At 31.6% G+C, this 21,097-nt stretch overlaps 1 protein-coding gene across 2 annotated transcripts; it reads right to left on the bottom strand.

Moving 5' to 3' along the window:
* Positions 1 to 213: 213 nt before the first annotated feature.
* LOC108470839 (membrin-11) lies at positions 214 to 3,128 on the bottom strand. 2 transcript variants are annotated; one of them, XM_053022360.1, is made up of 5 exons: positions 2,700 to 3,128; positions 1,718 to 1,838; positions 1,488 to 1,637; positions 641 to 844; positions 214 to 530 (listed from the first exon to the last, which is right to left on the bottom strand). In XM_053022360.1, the coding sequence occupies exons 1-4, from the start codon at positions 2,942 to 2,944 to the stop codon at positions 683 to 685; spliced, it is 678 nt and encodes a 225-aa protein (XP_052878320.1). In that variant the 5' UTR covers positions 2,945 to 3,128; the 3' UTR covers positions 214 to 530; positions 641 to 682. The 2 variants fall into 2 exon arrangements, with proteins under 2 accessions (XP_052878320.1, XP_017627816.1); XM_017772327.2 differs by having other exon boundaries at positions 214 to 844.
* Positions 3,129 to 21,097: the final 17,969 nt, after the last annotated feature.

Raw genomic sequence — 21,097 nt, 5'->3', positions numbered from 1 at the left:
TCTTCCACATGATAGCTAATATAATTATGCTCCAAAGATTATTTATACATTTTATGCTTCATTTGAGAAGATGAAATTAAATATTTGGATTTGAATTTTATTTATTATATAATGATAATAATGAAATGCGTGGGCACATTACTACAGGTTCAATATAATATACATTTGAAAGATATAAAAACCTAAATTAGTGAAATTAAAAATATTTTCAAATTTTCAAATTCAAACTAGAAAATGTTACTTCTTAAAAAAATTTAACTTACGAAACCACAAAAATATACGATCTAATCATTAACTAGATTCACAGTCACAGTTGATAGCAAGCAACTTTCCACAACTTTTTCTACTTTCAATTCAAGCAAATAACACTGGCAATGCTTTGTAGCTAAATATGGAAGTGCTTACCGCCACTGCTTCCTGATCCGAATATCGAATTAACAATCTATAATCCTGAATTCCGGATTCATATCCCTCACCTTACCTGTTCTTCCAACTCTTTTTCACATTTTCATATTCCAAATCAACGTCCTCTGTAAATGCACCATCTATTTTTGTCATCTCTTCTATATATCAAAGCTGTTCACGTTAAAACTTGCGCTACTTGTCTTCTTAACATGATCAGAGATCCAGGAAAACAAACCTTTGTGCTTAGGAGGAAAAGTGAATCGAGAAAAACAGAAAATCACCGGGTCCATTTCCAGAAAAAATACACAATGACGACTGTCAAAACCATCCCCACGTATTTGATCCATGTATCAACACGGTTCCTCCTCTCAATGAGCCTCAGGACAGAGTTGGAGAGCCCCACCGTGTTAAGTACATCCAAGGCCTTTCGTTGTGCTCTCTGAACAAAAACAAGACTTCCATTCAAAAACTCAATGGTTGTTACAACTTGCAATAAATATCAAAATGCATCAACCACCAGCCTTTTCTTATTTCAAGCAAATGACTTGAGTTATCAACAATTTATAACTAGTCACTTAAATTATAGCACCTGGGAATCTATACTGTTGAACAAATAAACAAAAGAGAGTTCACAATCTAGTGCACTCAACTATAGATTAAAAGCGGAATACAGCATCCAATAACTAATCGCTAGTGTCAGAGTAGATATGGATATATGATTGAAAGGGTATGTTAAAAATTTCAAAGTTAGGGGACTTTTTTTTTTTTTGGGGGGTTCATATCTCCTTACCAAAATCTAAATATGCATTAGACATGGGTATTTCAAGAAAAATGAATAGTGAGAGTACAACAATAATATAAGGCAGTATTTCCTCACAAGTTATGAAATAGTTTCTATTTACGGATAGCAAAGAAAAGAAACCCAACTTAACAAAATCCACAACGATTAATAAAACCAATTGTGACTATAAAATATGTTGAAACTGTTAGATGTGCTGTGAAATTAACTGCATCTGTTAAATTTTCATTAACATTATTTAAATAGAAATGCATCAGCAAAGGACCTCATTTTCTGTTTATACCTTGAGGCGATCTCTTTGTTCTGCATATTTGGAAAGGATTGCTGTTCCAGTTTCAAAAGATTCTTGCAACATTCGTGATGAATTTCGAACTGATTGCATTGCTTGTGCTTCCTCATCAAAAATTCTCAGGACATGAGCTGACTCCCCATTCTAAGAAAAAAAAAGTAAAAAGACTCAAGAAAAGCTAAAATCAGCTCCATTTGCCGACAAAAAGGAAAAATTTTACATACAGCTCTTCCAAGCAACTCAGCTCTCTCTTTCGCTTCCAACATCCGTCTCTGATTCCTCATAGAATACTTGTCTAAACTATCTTTCAAAGAGTCAGCCTCTTCAGCCACTTGTTCAACTTTTCTGTTTGCCAAATATAAACAGCCTCGAGGTGTAAGAGCAACAAACTGACATAAGTTACAATAACATCAATAAGCATGGTAGTTGGAAATCATCAAAACAGCACTAACCAGTTTCAGACTTCACCAAAACAAGGCACACCTCGTAACTCAATAAAGGAAAAGAAATCTAATCAATTAGGCATACAATTGATGTATTTATTTGTTAAACTAAAACTATTAGACAATTTAACATAGGAGTCAGACTACTCATAAAGACGCTTTGTCAGTCAAGTCTTGAGCTCAAAATTGTTTTCTTTTAAAATTTTAGCTGTTACTTTCATTTTTCAGGACAAAATCTTAAATGCTCGCTCTCTTTATATTTGAGTCTATGATCTATGTAAGCAAGAAATTTGATTTCTAGTGAACCTGCAAAGCTAACGTTTGTTGCAATTTATCAAACTTAGTATCAATTGCAAATTGCACACCATTGTGTTACTGGAATTTGCTTAAATCTGCCACCTCCAACATCCCATGCATAATAATCATAAATAAATAGAGATAAAATGAGTTGTACAACCGAAGCTAAAACACTTTGAACTAAATTCAACTTCTATTGAAGAAAAATTAACTGAAACAATCAGGCACAATAAGTAATTTTCCAAGGAAAGAAAGGATCATCAGTAATAAATTATCCAAGACCTCAATCATTTGAAGATTAAGGATATTGAATCAAATTGACAAATTGAAGACAAATACTGAAATTCTGAAATATAAAAGGATTTACAATAAACAAACTAGAAGAAGATTGACATGTTTAAGAACTAAATAGCAAAATTCCATAAATAGTGAGAAATGTGATATTGTGTAGGCGTTGGGGTAATACCTTTTCCAGAGATCGCGTTGAGATTTGGCGGGGATAGAACGCCAGAGGCGATCCATATCAGCGCATAGAGAGTGGATCTGAGAGATATCTTTCTTCACGGCGAAGGAGAGTTCAGGAGAATCGGTACCGGAGACGGAGCTCTCGAATCTCTCTAAGCGTTCGATCCCATCCCTTGCTCGAAGAAGTAGCTTTCTAGCGCTTTGATACACTTCCGATAATGTCCCTCCTCCTTCCATCCCCGCCATGCTTGAATTCCCAAAGAAAGCGTGTTCTTGTTTTTCCCTTACAGAAAAAAATGGGTGCAGAGCAGGCAAATGGAGATTGCTTTAATTTTTTGTTTTTGGTTTTATTGTTTTTACTGAATTGCGGTTTTGAATTTCTTTTGGCAGGTAAACACATCATTAGAGCCTATCATGTACGGCCACGTCAGAAGATACGGCATCCCGTCTATATTAGACCGTCACAGCACCCTTGTTATTAAGGGTTTTTCTTTTCTTAATTCACTTTTATACTTAAAATACATTTAATTATTTTATGGATGTATTTAATTTTTATAAAATTATATTATATTAATTGTTACACTAACTTTTATAAAATTAAATTACAATCACATCTATATATCTATCTTTTAGGAGTCATCCACTAATATATCTAAGACAAAGCGTCTTCCCAATTGGACTTGATAGATGACATATTAGTCTTTTGATCGGTTTGCTCATTATCGATTAGACTATGGACATGTTTAGGTCTTCCTAATACAAACTATCTTTTCGTATTACGATTCGACCATGTAATATCGCTTAGTATTAGTTTAAACATTAGACAACCAATAAGCAATATTTATTTCTAATTTGATTTGTATGCAAAAACCACATAAGGACATTATACAAAGTTTATTAATGTATCCATGAAATATTTTTATTTACCAATTTGTTCGAAAAAATTAAAAGTGTACATAGACGAAAATACTACACTTAGGGCATCAGATCCAACATGCTTAACTCAGCATATGCAATAATGACAACCTTTTAGCTAAGTTAAAAATTAAGCTTGTGTTACTTAATCAAATTAAGCTTTTCGAGCAAGGTGTCTGTGAGAATTTCGACATTTATTTGGATGATTGCCTCTGGTTTAGCAATCGAATCTGTGTTTTTAATAATTCTTATTTGAAAAGAATAATTTTGTGCGAGGCTCACAATGGTTCTTTTGTTATGCACCTCGGTAGTGAAAAAATGTATCGTCACTTGCGAGAATCATACTGGTGGCCCGAAATGAAAGAGAAATTGTGGAGTATGTCGTTAAGTGCTTGACCTGTCAACATGTAAAAGTCGAGTATCAAGTTCCTATCGGGTTGCTTCAGCCTATCCCTATTCCTTAATAGAAATGGGAACGGACTGCCATAGATTTTGTGGTTGGTTTACCAACTTCACTGAGTAAAAGAAATGCAGTCTGGGTGATAGTGGATTGATTGATGAGTCTGTTCATTTCTAGTTGTAAGAACTGATTGGTCACTTCTGAATTTGGCTGAATTAAATATTCATGAGTAGTTAGAGTGCATGGTATGCTTATGTCAATTATCTCAGTTCATAACCCATGTATTACCTCAAGATTCTGAAAGCAATTGCATGAATCATTGGGTATGAGGTTGAATTTCAACAAAGGTTTTCATCATCAATCTGATGCCAATCAGTGCAAGTTATTTATGTAATAGCCTGTTTTAGGGTCAAATCGGAACAGTGATTTTGGAACCACAAATCCGAAGTAAAAATATTTATTTTATTATTTCTTTAAGGTCTATAGCATCAAAGAATGATTGTGTGAAAATTTCAATAAGAAATTTTATCGATTGAGTACTCAATTTGTCTAGAAGGACTAAATTGAAATAGGTACAAAATTTGAATTCTATAAGTTAAAGGTGTTTAATTGCTATGTAATTTTAATTGGAAGTCCTTATGTAGTAATTAGACCATTATACTTTAAGGTGGACAAAAATGGACATGATTAAGTAAAATTTTAAAGTTATGCATTAACAGTATTTTAGTAATTTGGTAAATAAAGACAAAATTAACTAAATAAAAGTGTCCATCTTCTTCAATTTAGTCCCCCATAGCCGAATTCTCAAGAAGCCATAGCTAGGGTTTTTGGCCAAGCTTTCAAGCTCGATTGTAAGTCCGTTCTTGTCCTGTTTTTAATCATTTTTATATTTTTGAGATCGTTGTAGCTTGATTTAGCTATTTAAAGGACTAATTTGAAAGAAAGTTAAAGTATAAAATTTTACCCATGTTGAATATGTTCGTATTTTGATGGTTGATGGTAGAAAATACATGTTTGTTGTTAGTTAAACAACATTTGTAAAGTGATTTTTGATAAAAACGTCAAATAGGGACTTATTTGTAAAATGCTATAAAATGTGTAGAAAAGTGTGAATAAATGAAAAATATGGGCTGTTATGAGTACAAGCAATATTTTTCTAGGCTTGGGTTGTGATTAAATTGAATGAAATTCATTTTACGAGCCTAGGGACTAAATTGTAAAATGCTGAAATGTTAGGGGTAAAAATGTAATTTTTTCCATAATATGTTTTTGGGCTATATTAAATAATGTGATGATTAAATAAGTTAAATTTGACATTATAGATCAAGAAAAACAAAGTTCGGGTCTAGATCGGGGGAAAAAAATAATTGACGAATAGATCCCTTTTACTGTTTTTGGAACCAAGGTAAGTTCGTATGTAAATAAGCTTTATTATAATTGTATTTTTAATACTTTAATTTTGTATGAATTGTGTAAACGATTCTATGGACATGTTCGACGACATTTTGGCAAGCGAGAAATCTCAATCGAACCTTAGGAATAGATTAGGATACAAGTGACATGTCACTAGGGTTTTATGTTATGTGATCTGGGTGTTGGTCCTGTACGTCCTATTAGTGGCTGAGTATACCGGCATATGTTGTGGTTACTTGACAGCTTGTGTAAGCAACACCGTGTAGCTACGTTTTAACTGACAGCTTGTGTGAGCAGGCCCGTTGATGGCTCAAGAGCGAGTATATATGTGTTATGAGATAGAGGTAGTAATGGCTACATATGTGACACATTGTGTGCAAGGTTTCCCGAGTATCCGAAATTATTATTCTGAATGGTTCATTGGGTATGACAACGATGAGAATAAGTATGAAATCATTACAAGATGGTACAGTATGTACATAAAGCCTATGATTATTAAATTTGTGAAAAAATGATTTCAAGGTAAGGTTGTGATGGAATGAATTATGGTGAATTTCATTATCCTATATTATATTACTTAAATGTTAAATGTATGGTAAGATTTGCTTATTTATTTCATACGAGCTTACTAAGCTATATAGCTTACTCCGTTTTACTTTCCATGTTTTATAATGTCACCAAGCTAGCTCGGATTGGAGATCATCGGAGATCGCGTCACACTATCAAACTGTCATTTTGGGTATCGATGATCTTAATATTTTGAGTATATGGCATGTATAGAGACTTGATCATTTTGTTATATGTGTCATTATGATTTTGGGCAAATGTATTGGCTTGTAATAGTCAAAGGCTTGATTTGGTATCTGGCGATGTAAATTGGCTCATTTTGGTTAAATTGATTGTAAGCTTATATATATATATATATGCATGTATGTACCAATGCCCTTTGGTGATGTGGTTTATATTGATTTGCTAAATGTTGATTGTGGCTTAATGACTGGTTGTGAAATGGATGAGTTCAGGTTATGGGTATGATGGATTATCTTGGTAAGTTAATGCAAATTGAAAGTAGTTTTAGTAGTGTTTTGAATGTGAAATTGGTATGCTTGATTTGGCATAATGGAATGTCATGAGCATGATAGATGATGGTATTGCATTGACATGTGTTGCCATGATAGATGATGCCATTGAATTTGTGTATGTGTATGTGTAAATGAGGGTGGCAAATGGCTTGGTAAATAGCCTTTATTTTGTCCACACGGGTAGACACACGCCCGTGTGTCTACCTGGCCAGTGCCATAGGCATGTGTTTTGGCCGTGTGTCCCCTGCACCTTAATTTTGAGAAACAAAATGCTCAAAATTGAGCACACAGGCAGAGACACAAGCTTGTGTCTCAGCCGTGTGAGGGACACGACCTCAAGCACGGGCGTATGTCCCAGGCGTGTGAAGTCTGCACCTATTTTATGAAAATTAAATTAACCACATGGCATAGCACACGGGCGTGTGACTTGGCCGTGCGACTTCAATTTGTTCATGCCTTGCAAGTTAGAGAGCTATACAGGTTAGGGACACGGGCGTGTCCCAAACCACATGGGCGTGTGATCCCTGTTTATAGCAAAAATTTTCTAAGTTTTGTAAAAATTTCCTGAGTTATCGGTTTAGTCTTGAACCACTTCTAAAGCATGTTTTGTAATAGGCCAATTTTTAGTGATGTCAGAAAAAGTGGTTCGAGACCACTAAAATCTGACAAGTGAGCTTATAAATTATTATTTAGTATTTATGAGCCAGTTGTGGATTTAGGAAGGCTTATGAATTAATGATTTGTGCTTTAGAAATTTTATCAAATTAGTTCGTTTTGAAACTAAGGTATCGAGATCTCGATTTCATAAATCGAGCTATAAATATTTTTATAAATATTTATGGAGTGTCATTAAGTTAGTATCAAAGTTCCGTTAGGAAATTTTAACGTTTTAATAGTTAATTAATTAAAAAAGATCAAATTAAAAAAATGCATTCCCGAGACTCAGTTCTCGTAAATCGAATTCATAAATATTTATTAAAAATATTTACGAAGCTAGTTGTGTAGTTAATTAGGTTTCGGTTAAGTGAATTTACTTGAATTAAAAGTAATTATGTATAAGGACTAAATTGCATATAGGGTGAAAGTTAAATTATAGATTAAAGAAAAATTAAAAAGGGCTAAATAAGAAATTATGCCATTGCCCATAAATAAGGCATCATAAGGAAGATTTTTTTGAATTTAATATATATTATATTAAAATATCTTTTACTTAAGATATAAGTATAAATATATATTATATTATATATAATAAAAGAAATAAAAGAATAAAAGAACAGAAGTTGGAACGAAACGGCGGAAAGAAAAGAGAAAAAAAGAAAAAGGGAAAATTAGGGTTTTTGAGGTTTAAGTTTAATTTGGTAAGTCAATTTAGTCTCTTTTCTTGAAATTTTGATGTTTTTAGAATCCTAGAACAAAATACTACTTGATTTAAGTTAAAATTTTGAAAGTTAGTGAATATTTAGAAGTTGTTCATGTTGAATACATTGAAGAATTAGGGATTAAATTGATAGAATTCCAAGTTAGAATATAGAAATGAATTTGAATTGTAAGTTAAATTATAATTTTTGAGTAGTAAGGACTAAATTGAGAGAATTTTGAAATTAGGGTTTTATGGTAAATTTAGAGAGTTGAAATTAGTTTAAAGTGGAAATTGAATGACATATGAAATTAGTTTTGTAAGAAAAATAATTAGTTTTGATTTAAGGATTAAATTGGAATTTAGGCAAAAGTTGTGTATAAATTGAAATATTCAATGTTAAATTGTGTTGTATTGATGATTTTCGATTATTTTAATTCTGTAGCAAACGTTGAGCCGGAAACCTCGGCTAGGAAAGGAAAAGACAAAGTCAACAAGGATTAGCTCGGAAATTACGATTTATATTTTTATAATTTTAATTTAATAATTAATTGTTGAATTATTACTTAATATGTATGGTAAGTGCATTGAAGTGAGTATTGATATTGATTTTGTGATATTGAATTGAATTGAATGGATTTGATTTCATGTATATATGTGAATATTTGAATTGGAATGAATATTGGTTGAAATTGAAAAGTGAATTTAATTATTAATTGTTATATTTTGATTAAATATTATGGTAAGTAATTAAGGTGAGAATTATTTGTATTGTGTTTTACAATTGAAATGGATTGATTAGGAATGTAATGAAATAGATATGAATATGTGATTATTGTGAATTTGAATATTTGTTATTGAAAAGTGAATTGAATTGTATTGAATTGTATTGAAATGAGAATTTATTTGATTAATTAAAATGTGTATTGATTGGAAACTGAAAAGTGAATTAAATACCCTATTAACTATATCGGCTGAGTCAGATATAATTGACATGCCATAGGACTGGAAGAGTTCAGAGATACTTCGACTACGAGTCGATGAGACAGTGGGTGTCATATTAATACTTCAGATAAATTCGATGAGGTACTGGGTACCAACTTACTTCGGCATGGTCGATGAGACACTGGATGTCACTCTATTACTTTGAATTATCCCATGAGGCATTGGGTGCCATACTGGTGTGTTTTGGTTGGGTCCGTGTATCCGTCAAAATTCGAGTCGTGTTAATAGGGGTAAATAAATGAATTGGCAATAAGATTGATATTAGATATGAATTTGAAATTTGATATTGAATTGAATTGTGCAAATGAAATGTATCAGCCAAGGGTTCATTAAAAGAGAATTGTTATTGCTTTATGTTATATGAATCAAAGTGAGAAAACCTATTTGAAATAACTATTGATGAGAAATGAAAGTTAAATGAATAAATTGAGCTATTGATTGGTTATTGTTTATACATATATGATTAAAAGTGTATATTTTGTAATGTTATTTTCTTTAAGTATTCGGATTACCACTGAGTTTTATACTCAGCGTACGGTTTGTTTCCGTGTGCAGATTAGATTAAATTCGAATTGTTGAATTAACATCCAAGGCCAATCCCGAACTCATTGTGGTGCAGTACATATCTTTTTGGTAATGGCATGTACCTAGGACATTTGTGTTTGTCATTTTGAAAAGTGTTGCACAATATGTTATAAAATGTTATTGGATACATATATATATATATATAAGCTTATATACTGTATTAAGATTATAAATAGTATGTTTTGGTATGAAAATTAGATTAGATTTGAATGAAGTAATTGAATTGATTAATATGTTTGTTAGATAATTATGTAATGTTCATATTTGATCCGAAATGTCCAGTAATGCTCCGTAACCCTTTTCATATTTCAATCACTTATTAACGAAATACAAACTTGATTTTAATTGAAAACATGATTGATTGAGGCATAAACATTATAAACATGAATCAAATAAATATTATTTAATCAAAACAATCATCCTAGCTTGAATAAAATTAAGCTAACATTGTTGTAAACAAGAATAAAGAACACATAGCAAACATGTAATACCCCGAAAATTTTTACAGTAAAATATTATCCGTAATATAGTAAAATAAAGAAATAAAGTGACAAAAAGGGAAATTTTGAGTTATGTCAATATTGGAAAGTATATTATGATATATTAATTCAAGAAAGGACTAAATTGCAAAGATGAGAAAAGTCTTGTTGCACAAGAGTAAATACTTAAAATTTAAGGGGTTGAAGTGTAAATATAAAAAAGTTGAAAGACTAATTGTGCAAATATTTTAAGGGTGGAATGATATAGAAACCAAGAAAAATTGATGAATTAGGACCAAATTGAATAGGTGAAAAATTATGAGGGACTAAATTGCAATTTTACCAAAATAAGTAATGACTCAAGGATGGAATTCTAAAAGATCATGAAGGGCAAAATGGTCAATTAGTAAGAGAGAGAGTTCTAGAATGTAATGATTATGTTGATAACTTTTTAAATTAATTAATTAGATAAATATTATTTTATTAATATTTTTATGAGATATTTATTATTATTATATTATTATTTATTTAGTATAAAAGGAAGGAAAGATGAAGAAGTATCATCACCTTTCCTTTCCCATGCAAACCCATGTAAGAGAAGAAGAAGAAGAAAATAAGTTTTCTTTCTTTACAATTTAGTCCTTCCACCAAAAATTCATTATTTTTACTTAAAAATTGAAAGAATTTCCATAGCCATCAAGAGAGAAAGATAGCAAGGAAATGATGGGGAGCAAGAATATCAAGTTGGATTCAAGAAATAGAAGCTGGAGGAGAGAGAAAAATCAAGTTAAAGATTGAAGTCAATAAGAAAAGGTAAGAACATCAAGATTTCAATATATTTTTAAGTTTAATATTGTTGAAAAAGCATGGAATTGATGTTGATTTAGAGTTTTCTTATATATGGTCTTATGTTCCTGTCATGTTAGTGAAGAGAAAATAAGAGAAAGTGATGAGAAATAGTGTAGAAAAAGAAAATAAGGGTGTTATAAACATAGTAATTAATATCTTGCACTAAAACAGTTCTGGACAGCAGCAGTAGTCTAACTTTGAAAAATCACCAAAAATTGTAGAAATCGAATTATAGGATGAATAAAATATGAAATTAAATCTTATTGAGTCTAATTTCTTATAGTAAAAAATTATGTAAGCAATGGAATTGTAAATCATGAGATATAATAAATTTTGTGAGACAAGGTCAGAATGATTTCAGGTTCCCCTGTTCTGACTTTGGAAAATCATCAAAAATTGGATAAAAATAATTAGGGTCTTAAATTTATATGTTTAGAATCCTTATAGTTTCAATATAAATAAATGAGAATATCATTAAAATTCTGTAAGAGGAGATAATTAATTTTTAGTGAAGAAGGGTCAGAACTTTCAAACAGCAGAACAGGGGTAACTTTAAAGAATAAACTGTACTTATTGGATAAGCCAAAAATTCTAAAAATTTTATGGTAATAAGATATATGAGTCTAGTTTCAGGGAAAATTATCAGATCTTAATTTGGAGTTCTATAGATCCAGATATAAATAATTTAGTGACTATGACACAGATGGACAACTTGAATATTCATAAAAGTAAATAATAAAGATTATAGATAATGTTACTTACAAGTGTGTTATATACATTAAGGATGTGGAATGGAGAGTAGGAGGAGGAAAATATATATGAATATTTAGCTAGCATGGCTAATTTGCATGTTTTAGGCTTAAGGACTAAATTGAATAAAAGAAAAACTTCAGGGGGCAATTTTGTAAAAATGTCAAAATGACCAAATTGAAGGGAATGAATTGTTTTATTATCTAAATTAATAGATTGAATGAAATTGTAAATTTAAGATCGGGTGAAAATTAGGAAAATGGTAAATTACTAAAATGTCCCTGAATCTTGATATTTCTACAATTTCACTAGGTAAGTTCGTATAACTTGAATTATATTCTTAAATGCTTGAAATGTATGTTTTTGATATGAATATGATTTGAATGTTCATTGTATGAAAATTGATGAAACATTAACATATTTGATAAAAAAGGAAAGAAATCCTGGTTGAATGAAAGGAAAATTCGATGGATCTCTGAAAAGGAATTGAAGGTAAAAAGGATCTAGCCCGGACGGGTGATCCTATCCTGATATAGCCCTCCCGAAGAATACGTGTAAATGGATTCAGCCTGGATGGGTAATCTGAATTAGGGTTTGAATTTAGCCTGGACTGGTAATTCAGATCCAAGCTCATTAGAGTAATTGTCGTTGTAGGATTTAGCTTTGATGGTAATCCCGACAATACTCTATCGATTTATATTCTGAGGATTTAGCACGGGTGGTAATCCCTTTGTAAGGATGAGGTTCGCGGAGTGTGCTCTCTGATATGAAATGTGTAAGACCATGGTTGAAAGATACCATGACAACCTGATATGAAATGTGTAAGACCATGGTTGAAAGATACCATGGCAACCTAATATGAAATGTATAAGACCATGGTTGAAAGATACCATGGCAACCTGATATGAAATGTGTAAGACCATGGTTAAAAGATACCATGGCAACCTGATATGAAATATGTAAGACCATGGTTGAAAGATACCATGGCAACGTGATATGAAATGAATAAGACCATGGTTGAAAGATACCATGGCAACATGACGGGAAATGAATAAGACCATGGTTGAAAGATACCATGGCAGCGTGACATGAAATGAATAAGACCATGGTTGAAAGATACCATGGCAACATGACAGAAAATGAGTAAGACCATAGTTGAAAGACACTATGGCATCATGTCAAAGATAAATAAGACCATGGATGGGAGATGAGATGACATCTATTGAACAATTGATATTCAGGTAATATGTATCAGATGACGAATGGTTATATGAAATGGTTGTGTGAAATGTTTACAAGAATTGGTCATATGGAAGTATATGTACAAAATAGTTGTATGAAATAATTATGAAGATAGATAAACGAAATAAGAATAAGTATATGGAATAATTTATGTTAAGTTTGATATAAACTTTATCGGAATAAATATACATAAAATATATGGAAATGATGGAGCATGAAATATTGATATAATGAAATGATTAATATATACTTATGAAGAAAGCGGTAAGAGAATGATATGTTTCATGACATGTACATATATGATTATCTTTGATATGTTGATACAAGGAAATTATGTAAGTAAAGACAATTATTTAACTCAAGTGTGACATGTCGAGAAAATAAGTATATCAATATTGAATTTATATGAAATATGTGCAAGTATACTAACAATGATGTTTTTTTGACGCTTAGACAAGTGTCAAGCTATTGATTGAATGGTAACATGTTTAATTATAAGAAGCATTGAAATGGTAAGTACTTAGATGAGAATAAAATTTAAGATTTTGCAAATTTTTTTTATGATCCCATTTAATTTCGGTTGGTTTTTAATGTATGTTTGGGGCTTCAAGGGCCTAATAGAGAGACGTTATAATTATCTTCAAAATATGAATAATAAATGACTCAGAATTATCTGAAAATGTTCAGTAAACTCCAGTAATGCCTCGTACCTATTTCGGCAATAGATACGGGTAGGGGGTGTTACAAAATTTTTTTAGATTAAATTAAAGAACGGAAAGATTAAACCCAAATCAAAGTGGCTGTCATCCAAGACTCTGACTGACTAGGCTCCTTCGCTTCTTTGCTTTGCTCCTTTGCTGATGGCTCTCCAAGGTGGTCGACCAAGGGCTCTTTAAGAGGCTTAATTGCTAAAATCTCTATGAAGAGATGATGCTAGGTGTGGGGAATGGAAAAGGCTAAGAGAATTTGGAACGAAGAGAGAATGATGAATGATGAAGGATGATGAATGAGGGAATGAAGGGGTCATATTTATAGGTGAAGAAAGGTGGGTAGTTTGCTAAAAATAGCTAGGTTTAGTCTCTTCAAATCTTTTCCTTAGATGGTCGGCCACAATTAGTGAAATTTGAGCTGATTTTTGCTTGATTTTTAAGCAAATTAAATGCCATAATAACTCAGGACTGAGACTCGATCAATTATAAATCTTCGAGCAAATCTCTAATTTCTTCAACAATGCAAGGACCTTGTGTAATTAAACCAAAAAGTGGCTTAAAAGAACAGCGATGTGTAGCCGAATTTGGGTTCACTTGGTCTTCAATTTGGATAGTTTTGTAATCCGACAAAGCTATCAAGCCTGTCCAAAATAAATTAATAAGTTAAAGGACCAAAGAATAAAATTTAACCAATTTAAATAATTAATTAAAAACCAAATTATTAATGGAATATTTTATAATGAATTATTAAATATAATTTTATATTTTATTATTTAATTTAATCATGCATGACCCATTTTATATTTTAAAAATATAATATGCTCAAATCAATATAAAATAAGCCATTTTATGCATTAAAACTATATAATAAAGCATAAAATCACATTTTAATAATTTCTATGTCCTAATTTCATATTTTCACATATTTCATTAATTTATTAAACAATTACTTAGTTTTAACAATGAATCTAAGTAAAAGATGATAAATTACATAGGAAAAATCTAATATATTTTTCAGTTTATGACCATATGAAAGTAGACCAGTAATGGTTAGTCAGGGAGGAGAGGCTAGAGAAGCTTTCTTCCAAAGTATGAATCAGTGGTTTACTGAGTTTGCTCAAACAAACCTGTAACTCCCCCACGCCCGAAACCGTCGCCGGAGTCGAGCTTGAGGAGTTACCGAACATAATTTATCAAATTAAGAACTTCAAATCTTTTGTTTCTACATTCACAGCTTTCTAGCTACTCGCGTCACAGTTACAAGAAAAATCATATCTCGAGTTACAAAACTCAAAATCAAGATCTGTAAATTTTCCCTAAATCTAGACTCATATATCTATTTACTAATTTTTTTATAGAATTTTTGGTTGGGCCAATTAGTACAATTTATTAGTTAAAATCTCCCCTGTTTTAGGGTTCAACTACTCTGACATCTATGTATCACGAATCATATATCTCTCTATAAAGAATTTCAATGACTACTAGGTTTGTTTCTCTTAAAAGTAGACTCAATAAGGAATCTGTACATATAAATAATGACTTCTAATTATTTTTTTACAATTTATTATGAATTTTTAAAGTCAGAATAGAGGATCCAGAAATCACTCTGGCCCTGTTTCACAAGGTTTCAAATATCTCATAAAGTATAATTTATATGCATGTTTTTTTTATCCATATGAAAATAGACTCATTAAGCTTCAATTTCATAACTTTCTCATCATTTAATTCCATTTATACTATTTTTAGTGATTTTTCAAATTCATGTCATTGCTGCAGCAATATTCATTTTAAGGCAAATTTCATCTTTTCATGAGTTGTTATGAACTAGATAACCTATTAAACTTCCATGATTTCAAACATGATCTAAATTTAACCATCACCATGACTTATCAATATCAAACATTTTCTCAACCAATCATGGCCATATCATAAAATTATTTACACAAAATAAATATATTGCTATACATGCCATACTTAAGTTTTACAAGCCATTTACCGGATGAAAGTCCTTTGGATAGTGTGATCGAACCTTGACCCGTCCGATTCCCGAAATGGCTTGTTCAAAACTACAGTAAATAAAGAGGAGGAGTAAGCATAAATGCTTAGTAAGTTCATATGTAAATAACAAGTAACATAACAATACAAATATACCAAACAACTTTAGCATGGTATCACCAAAACATATATCATATTTCTAAACATCATTCATCATCTTACTACCTTATCGTTGTTGTATCTATTATCAACCCGAGGGTTAAGAACATACCTGGCCAATGTGTCCATTTCACAACACTTACCAAAACGTCACTTGCGTCTTAAGTGTTCTTTCATTTCACTAGAAATTTCACCCGTTGAACACATCGGAATACAACTCGGATACACGGATAATTTGCACATAAGTGCCTCATATGTAATCAAGTAATCATGTAACCCGCTGTTCGCATCCATGAGTGAACTCGGACTCAACTCAACGAGTTCGGATGCCTAGTTACATTTCACGAACTCGGACTCAACTCAACGAGCTCGGGCGTTCGCATCCATGAGTGAACTCGGACTCAACTCAATGAGTTCGGATGCCTAGTTACATTTCACGAACTCGGACTCAACTCAACGAGTTCGGACATTCGCATCCATAAGTGAACTCGGACTCAACTCAACGAGTTCGGATGCTCAACCATCCTAGTGACATGTCACTTGTATCCTAATCTATTCCTAAGGTTCAAACGGGATTTTCCTCGAACACATATCCTTGCCATCTTCCGTAAAATACCAAAACCAATACTCGGTAGTACTTTATATTTAACAATTAATACACATAATTTGCATTTTATTCGAAAATAACCACAAAGCATATATTTCATAATAAAAGCAGCATATCATATAATTAACATCAATAACTTAAAAATAACAATTATGCTACATTATTTACACATGAACTTACCTCGTATGCGAAAATGGCCACTTTTACCATTTCGTCCACAACTTGGTATTTTTCCATTTTAGCCCAAATTTCAGTTTTCCTTGCTCTATCATTTAAAATATAGTCTAATTAGGACTCACATTATTCAAATTGACCCAAAATCATATTTTGGCAAAATTATAGTTTTGCCCCTAAACTTTTGCATATTTACACTTTTGCCCCAAAGCTCGTAAATTAAACTTCAGCCTATTTTCTTATGTTTTATGACATGCTGATCATTTTTCCCTTCTATGGAAACATCAAATTCTCACTCTAACATGTACTTATGACTATTAGGTATTTTTACCGATTAAGCCCTTTTGCTAGTTTTCGCTTAAAACCGAGTAGCACAAGTTGTCTAACATAATTTAAAACCTCATATTATATCATAAAACACCAAAATACACAAATTTCACCTATGGGTATTTTTCCAAATATGAACCTTAGGTTGAATTATTGCTAGCATAAGCTTAATCGAGCTACTAGGACTCCAAAAACGTAAAAATCATTAAAAACGAGGCTAGAACGGACTTACAATCGAGCTTGGAAGTTTGAAAAACCCTAGCCATGGTTTATCCTTGCTATATTCGGCCATGGGGTTGAAGATGAGCAAAATTGGCTTTTAATTTTGTATTTTAATTCATTTTACCCCTAAATGACCAAAATGCCCTTACTACTAAACTTTCCAAAAATTCCATCCATGTCCAATTTTTATCCATAGACTTAGAATTGGTAAAATTTATATTTAAGACCTCCTAATGAATATTTCAAAACAATTTCATACTAGAAACTTCTAGAATGCAAGTTTTACAAATTATTCGATTTAGTCCCTAATTTCAATTTAAGCACTTTATGCATAAAATTTCTTCACGAAATTTTCACACAATCATGAAATCATATCATAGACCTCAAAATAATCATAAAATAATTATTTCTATCTCAGATTTTGTGGTCACGGAACCACTATTCTGACTAGGCCCAAAATCAGGATACTACAAAACCTGTCTGCCCAACATCCTCCACTCTCACCTAACCCCCAATTGGTTCCTGTAACTCCTCAAGGTGTGGAATTGTTAAGACTGAACAAGCCTCCAGTTGATAAGATTCGGAAACAAGGGGCTGAAGAATTTAGAGCTATTGTTAACGATGATCCCGAAAGAGCGGAGTTTTGACTTGAGAACTCTATCAGGGTATTTGATGAGCTTTCTTGCACACTGGATGCGTACTTGAAATGTGCTATATCACTTTTGAGGGCTCGACGTGTCAGTTTTGGAATACTCTAGTATCAATGGTATCAAGAGAAAGGGTTACCTGGAATTTCTTTCAGGATGAGTTCAGAAAGAAATAGATCAGTCAACGGTTCATTGATTAGAAACGTAAGGAGTTTTTAGAGTTGAAACTGGGCTGTATATCTGTGACTGAATATGAACGAGAGTTTATTAGACTCAGTAATTACGCTTGGGAATGTGTTTCAACAGAGGCCATCATGTGTAAGAGATTCGAAGATGGGTTGAATGAGGATATCAGACTGTTAGTTGGGATTTTAGAGATGAAAGAATTTGTTGTGCTGATCGACCAAGCTTGCAAAGCTGAAGAGTTGAGCAATGAAAAGAGAAAAGCTAAGCTTGGGACTAGAGATTTAAGTAAAAGACCGATGAATAAGTCATTTTGATCTTCGTCAAAGAAGTCGAGGGATTTGTATACTCATTCGAATATTTCAGCTGGGTATCCCAATAGAGATCGTGAGAAGCAATATGTGGGTTATAAGGCCCAAACTACGTCTGTAATGGCCTAAATTCAAGGTTATCGGAACAATGGTTTCGTAACCATAGATCCGATTTAAAGAGAAATTTATTTCAATATTTTTGCTTGAAAATTGATATGATAGGAAAATAGTATGAAAATATTGATAGGAAAATTTTATCGATTTAGTGATTAGTTAGAAAAAGAAATTATTGAAGAAATTGGGTAAAATATGGTATCGGGACCTCTATCTCGTAAAACCAAGTCGAAAATAATTTTATAAATATTTATGAAATGTTTTTAATGTGGTATTAAAATTTTGTTAGGAAATTTTAATGTTTGGGTAGTCAATTAAATGAAAAGGACTAAATTGTAATAGGTGTAAAAGTTGCTAGAGTGATTAAATAGCTTAAGAGTCTAATGAGAAAGGATTTAAAAGGCAATTAGACCCAAAATTTATTTGGGCTGGACGGAAAGGGTATGAAATCAGCAAAAAAATTGATAAATTAAGGGTAAAATTGGAATATTGCAAAATTAACTAAATAAAACTAGGACTAAATAGGAAATATCTAGATTTCTCTTCATTTCTCTTCAATTCCAGCAGCTAAAAACGCCATATGAGGGTTCTATAAGCTGGTATTTCATAATTTTTGCACCAAGTGGGTTAATCCTTGCCTTTTTCTTGTAATTTTTGTGTTTCTAAGACTTTTACAACTAGGTCCTACTATTAAATTCATTAGTTTTTGATTTCATGGATGAAATTGAAAGTCACCATGGTTGAGTGCTGTAATTTTATGATGAAATAGAATGAAATTAAAGCTTTAATTTGTTTATGAGATGATTTTATTAGGCAATTTCAATGGAAATTGATTTTTAGGACCTAATTGTGAAAATGTTTGGAATTAAAGTCTATTGCTGAAATTCTGATTCCTAAAGGTTGTAAACTAGTTTAAGGTGATAGAATAAAATGTTAATTGAGAAAAATCAGCTCAATTGAGAGGCTAATTGAGTAGGGATGAAATTATCATTTATTAAAAGCTTAGGGGAAAAATGGTAATAAACAGCTTACACTAAAACAGTTTGGACAGCAGCAGTAGACTAACTTTGAAAAATCACAAAAATTTTTAGGAATAGAATTAGAAGATGAAAAAATATGGAATTAAATCTTATTGAGTCTAGTTTCTCATAGAAGAAATATTGTAAGCAATAGATTTGTAAATTTTGAGATATAATGAATTTTGTGAGACAAGGTCAGAATGAATTCGGATTAACCTGTTCTGACTTTGAAAAATTATAAAAAATTGAATAAAAATAATTAAGGACTTAAATTTATATGTATAGAATTCTTAATGAGTCTATTTTTTATAGAAATAAACGAGAACATCATTTGAATTCCGTATAAAGAGATAATTTATTTTTAGTGAAGAAGGGTCAGAACTGTTAGACAACAGAACATGGGTGACTTTGAAGAATAAACTGTGCTGATTGGCTAAACAAAAAATTCTAAAAATTGTATGGTAAAAATATATATGAGTCTAGTTTCAGGGAAAATTAACGTATCTTAATTTTGAGTTCCGTAGCTCAAGTTATAAATAATTTAGTGACTATGACTCAAGTAGACAGTTTTGAATGAACTATAAATAATAGTTGAATTATAGAGAATGTTGCATATGAACATGAAATGTATTAAATTGATAATTAAATTTATTTATTTAGATCCAGAAGATTCAAATACGAAGCTAGATCGAGGAAAGGAAAAAGTTCGGGATTAGTAGATTTTTACTGTTTACAAACAAGTATGAAGGTAAGTTCATGTAACTTGAATTATATTCTTAAATGCTTGAAATGCATGTTTTTGATATGAATATGATTTGAATGTTCATTGTATAAAATTAATGAAACATTGATATATTTGATAAAATGGGAAGAAATCCGGTTGAATGAAAGGAAAATTCGATGGATCTCGAAAAGGAATTGACGGTAAAAGGATCTAGCTTGGACGGGTGATCCTATCTGATATAGCCCTCCGAAGAATATGTGTAAAATGGATTTAGCCGGACGGGTAATCCGAATTAGGGTCTGAATTTAGCTTGGATGGTAATTCAGATCCAAGCTCATTAGAGTAATTGTCGTTGCAAGGATTTAGCTCGACTGGTAATTCGACAATACTCTATGAGTTTATATTGCGGATTTAGCTCGATCGGTAATCCATTGCAAGGTTGAGGCTTCATGAGTGTGCTCTCTGAAATGGAAATGTCGCACATGAATATGAATTGACGGACCGGAATTGTACAATAAATGTGTACCTCTGAAAATCCATCGAAATTCGATAAATTCAACGGGATAAATATGGAAAAATAACAAGGAAATGGAAATCATGGTATTGACGAGCTCATCAATCATAGTATATATTATTGGTACATGGAAATTATTGTACTAACTTGAATGTTGAGTTTGTGCATATTAGGGTAATAATGCATTGAATGGATATATGGATGTTTATTGTATTGTATTGAAAATATTAGGTAAGTATAATTCTTGTTGCATGAGCTTACTAAGCACAAAGTGTTTACCCCGTTTCCTTTTTCCCTGTTTTGTAGTGTTAAGAGCTCGGAGGTCGGATTTGGTGGGAGACACATCACATCGTTAACCTCGTGGATTTGGTATATAAAGAAACTTTATTTTGGAAATCAATGGCATGTATAAGCTAACAAAGTAAATGTTAACGTGAAATGAATGTAAAGTTAGCCATTAGTATGGTTAACAAACCTGGTTATAGATATGTGATGACGTTATCTTATATAAATGCATGAATCTATCATGAAAATATGTTGAATTGATTTGGTTGATGTGGATTGGTCTCGATTTAATATTACAGGGAAGGTTAGATATTTATAAAAGGGCTATATT

Source organism: Gossypium arboreum, chromosome 11, assembly GCF_025698485.1.
Source record: "Gossypium arboreum isolate Shixiya-1 chromosome 11, ASM2569848v2, whole genome shotgun sequence".
NCBI lineage: Eukaryota > Viridiplantae > Streptophyta > Magnoliopsida > Malvales > Malvaceae > Gossypium > Gossypium arboreum.
Note: the sequence above shows the minus strand (reverse complement) of the source record. Positions and strands in the feature narration are given on the sequence as shown.

Bases quoted from the DNA above. Each gene is read 5' to 3' on its own strand.
- LOC108470839 (XM_017772327.2), bottom strand. From the start codon at position 2,944: ATGGCGGGGATGGAAGGAGGAGGGACATTATCGGAAGTGTATCAAAGC. The intron at 1,839-2,699 runs GTATTACCCCAA...TTTGGCAAACAG, and splicing joins CAACGCGATCTCTGGAAAAG to AAAAGTTGAACAAGTGGCTG. The intron at 1,638-1,717 runs GTATGTAAAATT...TTTTTTTCTTAG, and splicing joins CTGAGTTGCTTGGAAGAGCT to AATGGGGAGTCAGCTCATGT.